We start from the raw sequence: 6,922 nt of genomic DNA, 5'->3' as shown, positions 1-6,922 counted from the left end.
AAATTAAAAGAAATCAAATATATTCTAAATTTCTTTTGACTTGAAAATATATCTTCTAAGAAAAATCTATATCATATAAAAATATATTTAAATAAAAAATCGTATGTCTTTAATAAGTAATGATTTTTAAAAATTTGTAGCATATATCTTATATGTTAATTTTGGAATTTTTTTAATTAATTTAGATTCTTATAACTTTTATTTTTTTAATAGCTTTTTATAAAAAATATTAATTTAACATATTAAATATATATAAAATATAGATTTTAAAAGTATCCTTTAAGTTCGTGAAACAAAAATTAACGAATCGAATCGAATTATTCTGAATTTATATCTAATCAAATTATTCATAAATTTATAACGAAATGAATAAATTTTTTTAAAAAATTCATGTCAAACTCAATTCAAAATTTAAATTCAATTCATTTGAAACATACCGGTAATATATTTCTCCATTTTATTTATTAGTTTGTTTTAATTTACATAACTCAATATTAAAAATAAACGTAAAACATGTTTATTTTATTGAGAAAAAGTGATGAATGCCAATATTTTTACCAAATACCCGCAATATCCTTTTCCGTACTAAGCCGAAGCTGAAGCAGCCCCTCTTTTACTCACCAAAACCATCTTTGGCTACGATTTCTTCACATTCTTCACTTCTTCTCTTCACTCTCTACATTCATCTCTCGCGATTTGGATCGTTCTCCAACCCTATTTTCTCTTGATCACTCTCTTCCTTCAATTCTTCAATCGCAGCAACATCCTTCACTCTCACTCGCCTCGTCGATGAACATGACGACGACTCCGCCATTAGATGTAATCACAATTTCTGTTATCGCGCTTCTATTCGTTCTATTTCTGCTTCAATTTTGATTTCTGAATAGATTTTTGTATTTCGTCGTTTTCACATTTTTCTCTCGCGATCTTCTTTTTTTTTTGTTGTTGATGTTTTCTGTTGGATGATTACTAGGGTTTTAGATTACCGGATCTGATTCTTATGTGTTGTTTTTGCAGCAACAGAATATGGAAGAGGACTCTGAGATGCTGGTTCCTCACTCTGAAGAGGCTGTTGTTGAAGGTCCCCAACCTATGGAAGGTAATTTGGTTTTTCAGTTTTTATTGTCGAACTAATGCAATGCTTGTTGTCGTCGGCGAAGTTTCTTGATGAGTGTTTAGAATGTTTTTATATCATTGAATTTGGAAAGTTCTATTTTCTTTAAATTCATTGTTATGTTTTGTTATCGTAGAGCTCAGTGGATGAATAGGTGTAACGATTCGGGGTTAATTTAATTCAAGAGAATTTGTAGTGGTTTTGATGGTTTAAATTTGTTTTATTGTAATTGAGGAGGATATGTAACTGTGCAATGGTTAGACTTATTTTCATTGTTGTGTTTTGATTTTGGTCCTTTTTGTATTTGGCAGTGGTCCAACCAGAAAACACAAGTGCAGAAAACACAACTACAGTGGATGCTATGGCAGTAGAAGATCCGCCATCTGGGAGATTCACCTGGGCTATTGACAATTTTTCAAGGCTTCAGAAGAAACATTATTCTGACGTTTTCACTGTCGGGGGCTATAAATGGTATGTCTGTTTATTTCTGGCCCTGTAAATCAGTGTGTAATCTTCAATATTTTTGTGTATCACGAGGCTACAAACATTTTGTTTTTACTGATATTGATTGAAACGAGCAGGCGGATACTGATCTTTCCGAAGGGGAACAATGCTGAACATCTGTCAATGTATATAGATGTTGCAGATTCATCTTCAATGCCTTTTGGTTGGACTAGATTTGCACAGTTCAGCTTATCAGTGGTTAATCAAGTTCACAGTAAATATACCATCAGAAAAGGTATTTTTTCTGCAACTGATGTTCGTTGAGACCTACTTATCTCTTTGTTATGTTGTATTTAAATGGCATTAGAATTGAATCCACTCTCTTTTGTGGGTTGTTAAATGTATGAGAAACTTAATAGGTTTTTTGTAACTTTGTGGACACTGAAAATTTAGGGGGAAATTTGTTGCAGACCACACAATAAAGGGGGAGAGAGTCTTGGCATTTTGGTGTCTAAAAGTATTGCTTTGACTGGCATTTTTCTTTTGAAATTGATTTATTATGGCACTAGGTTATTTAGAGTTGAAATACTAGATAAACTACTAGTTGAAATAAGATTAGATTAAGTTCGGTAACACCTATTGTAGAAAAGATAGTTGAATCTTGACTTATGTGGTTTGGGCATGTGTGGAGGAGACCAATTGGTTATGTAGTAAATTTAGTAGATCATATGGAGGATATCTTATTCGATCGAGGTAGGGGAAATTAGAAATGATCCAAGTTCATCTTGAGAAGTGATTGATCAAAATTTCAAACTAATAAAAACCTAAATTGAACTGGCATGACTAGGTCTCCACTAATTATAATAATTGCTATGATTGAGGGCAGAGTCCAAATTTAAGGAAGGGCACGGAGATGTTTGACCAATGCTTAATGACTTTAACTTTCAAACCTTTTACAAGGGTTATGAAATAAGGAGTTTTTGTTGGTGATAAGTTCAAGAAAAGGGTAGGATTACGTGCAATATAATCTGAAGTATTTGGATCCAATTCTAAGATCCAAAAAACAATGATTGAGGAAAACAAATTGAGGAATTACCAGATTGGAGAAATGAGGATGAGACAGCAGTAGTGGAAGTAACCTTTAACTTGCGATACTCCTTATACTCACTATCCAGTAAGAACCCATTGTTGTCTTGTGGAGGATCATCTATTGCCCTAGCATTTAGCACCAGAACCTGTTTTGCTGATTTTTCGTTTGAAACCATGAAGATATTTGTTAATAGCATTCCTACTTTTTATTCTGTTTCTTTTTCTTTTGTTTTTTGTCTCATGGCATCATCATATATAGTTTTTTGCTCATATAATATTTTGATCAAGACATCTTGATGCTAGATAAAGTGTTTTGATTAAGACTTGTGGCTTTTTGAGGTTTTTTTTTTAATTAAGGTTTGTGTTTCGACACATGAATGTTTTATGAATTTTGAGTATTTGTTTAATTTTACAGTAAATGTATGTTTATGCTTATTGTATTATTTATCTATACTTGTCCAAAAATTATTAAAAAGCTGCTATACCGCTATACGCTATCCCATTTTTGGGGTTTGCTGCTCCCCGCCGCTATCCGGGATTGACTACTCTGCCTATGACTATGAATTCTAAGACTACTTGGATTCATTAGTTTCAATCATTTTCTATTTCCAGCACAAATATATGTTTTCTATAGTTGGAAGATCTAGAAATGACAAATCATTTTTGATAATGAAAATGAAAACAAACAAAAATAGACTACAGAAAACCATAGGTGAAACCAATACAGATCCTTTGGATTTATATGATCATTCATCAGACATGGCTCTTGATAGAATATTAATGGTGCCATTTGATTCAGGTAGTAGACCGTCATGATGAGCAAAAGACATTGTTGAGAATAGAAAAATAGCATTAAAGTTCCCCTCTATTTGAACACACTCTTAGTTTTCTAGGCTATGTTTTGTTTGGAGCATGAATTTATTTCCAGTAGTGATGGTTATTTTTCCAAGGTATTAGATACTATTCAGATATGGAATATATTTTCTGAGGACTTTACATGCTTATACTGTTTTTTCCCTTTGTAATTGACCCGTCTTAGAAATTGAGCTTGCCATTTCCGTTTTAGTTTCATTGGGGATAGCATTACTTCATAGAAACGTAAGAAACAAAATGTTGTTGCATTGCATTGCGAAGTTGACTTCAGTTCAAGTAGAATATCAAGCCGTGACATTGACTACTTGTGAGCTTGTCTAGCTAAATCTGTTATTTTAGCAAGTGAATTTTGCATAAGTAATATAGATGACACTCATTTTTGACTATTAGTATGCTTTGTATATTGCCTCAAATCCAATATTGCATGAGTAGGCAAAGCGCTCTTGGATTGATTATCATTTCATTGGAGATTTTTTTATATGAGGACATCACCATTAGTTTTGTTAGTTTGAATTATTTATTGGCGTATTTTTTTTAATTATGTCTTGGAGAGATTCTCACACAAGTTCAATATCTAGCAAGCCTGGTGCATATGTTCTGTATGCTCCAGCTTAAGGGAAATTGTTAGAAGACTGTAAAATAGATATCATATCATGTGATTATGGTAGTTAGGATGACTAAATATTTGCTACCTTTGCTTCATGTCTGTTGAGAGTACCACATCAAACAATATATGACATGAACATATGTTTGTGGTGGCAATCCTCACTTTACAAGTCGGTTTTGTAAGGTTGAGTTAGACCTAACCACAATCTAAGAGTGTCTATATAACATAGCTCTGTTGTGTGGTTTACACACATGACACATCAACTAAAAATGCGTTTCAAGATCTTTATCTTTTGAGAAACTAATGAATTAAAATCTTGTTTCACTTTTCCTTGCATATCTGTCCTGTCTTTGGATCTCTGCTCATTGTTTCTTTACTGAATTTTCCTGTCTGATATTTGAGACGTTGGTTGGATATATATATATATATATATATATATATATATATATATATATATATATATATATCCCCATGTTTTTTGTCTATTGTTTGTAGCTCTAATCTTCTCTTTTATAGATAATTTTATAGAGAGTAATAAACTTGAGCTTTTTGGTATTGCAGAAACACAGCACCAGTTCAATGCACGTGAAAGTGATTGGGGTTTCACTAATTTCATGCCTCTTTCTGAGTTGTATGATCCTGGTAGGGGCTATATTGTGGACGACAGATGCATACTTGAGGCTGATGTGAATGTGCGCAAAGATCTTGATTACTGGGCACATGACTCAAAAAAAGAAACTGGTTGTGTCGGTTTGAAAAACCAAGGAGCTACTTGTTACATGAATTCTCTTCTTCAGACATTGTATCACATCCCTTATTTCAGAAAGGTTAGTTGGTGGCATATAACTTTTTAATGTTTTTTCCAAAAAAGGATGTGCCTTTATAATTAAAACTGTTTGTTCAGGCTGTGTACCATATGCCCACAACCGAAAATGATATGCCATCTGGGAGCATCCCTCTGGCATTACAGAGTTTGTTTTACAAGTTGCAGTATAATGACAGCAGCGTATCAACAAAAGAGTTAACAAAATCTTTTGGATGGGATACATATGATTCATTCATGCAGCATGATGTCCAAGAACTTAATAGGGTTCTTTGTGAAAAGCTAGAAGATAAAATGAAGGTAAAGGTTTTATAATGGTATTGGTAGCTTCTTATAGTTACTTTGTAGGTAAATAAATTAGATTTTACTCTAGATACTTGTGTATCATGTCTGGAAGATTATTTATTGAGGCTTCCACTTCATTCCCAGGGAACTGTTGTTGAAGGCACTATACAGCAGTTGTTTGAAGGCCACCATATGAACTATATTGAATGCATCAATGTGGATTATAAATCAACACGAAAAGAATCATTTTATGGTAGATATTTTTTGCTTTAGGATACCATTATTTTCACATTACCCTTCTATTCTGGGACCTTTTGAATTTTGACTATTTGATTGCAGATCTTCAGCTGGATGTCAAAGGCTGTACTGATGTGTATGCTTCTTTCGATAAGTATGTGGAAGTGGAAAAACTTGAGGGTGATAACAAGTATCATGCAGAGCAGTATGGTTTACAGGTAAAATCTATAACCATACATGCTTTTGGATATTAGGATAAACTTCATTACCTACTTTTTTCTTCATATTTTTGAATGTTTTTTTTACATCATGTTTGTGATTACACTTCTAGGAAGCAAAGAAGGGTGTATTGTTCATTGATTTTCCACCGGTTCTTCAGCTTCAGTTAAAACGGTTCGAGTATGATTTTGTGCGAGACACTATGGTTAAGGTTGGTATTAGATTCAATAATCAGCAAAAACCCTTCACCTTTAATATTCTTGTTCGATTTTTTCTCAGTATTTAAATTTTAGTGCAATAGGAAAGGAAGTCTTCACTCACCAATTATGTTTTGCTTCTCCTCCTTTGCGCGTTATAGTTATCCTTTTATACTTTTTTTCCCTGCTGGTTTTAATGCAGTTTTTATTAGTTCGCATATTATTTAACACATGATTTGCATCCAATCTTTAAAGTTCCAATAGTAAATATCCATTTTTGAGGTTCTGTGATTTTGACCCTGTAATATTTGCTTCTCACTAAACATCGTCTCCTACTTTGGGGCTTTTTCCCCACCTTATTTTTGGAATAATTGTCTGGTTATTTGTTTAAAATTGTATCAATTAATAGAAACAATGTAGTTGTTGTTTTGCGTCAGTGTTTTATTACTTTGGTTATTGTTGTGCCATTGGAAGTGAATAAAATGAGTGACTTTTTATATTTTATTTTTAGTTTAGTAATGCATTAATAAACTAAAGGTAGAGGAAGACCTAGAAAAATTATAAGAGAAATTATTAAGAAAGACCTCGAGATTAACGATTTGGAAAGAAGCAGGGTCTTGGATAAAACATTATGGCGAATGTTGATCCATTTAGCCTACCCCACTTAGCGGGATAAGGTTTTGTTGTTGTTGTTGTTTTTGTTGTAATGCATTAATAATCTTTTACTCTTTGATACCTGTAACTGTAATGGCCATTAACTTGATTTCAAACAGATCAATGACCGCTATGAGTTCCCCTTGCAACTAGATCTTGATAGGGATAATGGCAAATATCTATCTCCTGATGCAGACAGAAGTATTCGCAACCTGTATACACTTCACAGGTATTGGAGAATTCACCTGGTAGATCTTGAATATAAGGGCATCCTTGTTCTGTTTGATTTGATGAGTCTGTTATGTATCTATGCAAACATCTTTCTTTATAATGCTTTTTTGAATTGGGGGAAAATGGGTAGGTAGAAAATTGGAATGAGT

The 6,922-nt window shown here is 32.8% G+C and overlaps 1 protein-coding gene across 1 annotated transcript in view; it reads left to right on the top strand.

Moving 5' to 3' along the window:
- The first annotated feature begins 529 nt into the window (after positions 1-529).
- Positions 530-6,922, top strand: part of LOC127098162 (ubiquitin C-terminal hydrolase 12) — a 32,702-nt gene continuing 26,309 nt past the window's right edge. Inside the window, exons 1-10 of the mRNA XM_051036671.1 lie at positions 530-819; positions 1,018-1,099; positions 1,426-1,585; positions 1,696-1,853; positions 4,689-4,954; positions 5,032-5,250; positions 5,380-5,488; positions 5,575-5,690; positions 5,804-5,902; positions 6,662-6,771. Of these exons, the coding sequence (XP_050892628.1) occupies positions 790-819; positions 1,018-1,099; positions 1,426-1,585; positions 1,696-1,853; positions 4,689-4,954; positions 5,032-5,250; positions 5,380-5,488; positions 5,575-5,690; positions 5,804-5,902; positions 6,662-6,771 (1,349 nt within the window). The 5' untranslated portion in view covers positions 530-789. The remainder of the gene's footprint in view (positions 820-1,017; positions 1,100-1,425; positions 1,586-1,695; positions 1,854-4,688; positions 4,955-5,031; positions 5,251-5,379; positions 5,489-5,574; positions 5,691-5,803; positions 5,903-6,661; positions 6,772-6,922) is intronic.

Source organism: Lathyrus oleraceus, chromosome 6, assembly GCF_024323335.1.
Source record: "Lathyrus oleraceus cultivar Zhongwan6 chromosome 6, CAAS_Psat_ZW6_1.0, whole genome shotgun sequence".
Classification (NCBI taxonomy): domain Eukaryota; kingdom Viridiplantae; phylum Streptophyta; class Magnoliopsida; order Fabales; family Fabaceae; genus Lathyrus; species Lathyrus oleraceus.
This window is presented reverse-complemented; position numbering and strand designations above follow the sequence as displayed.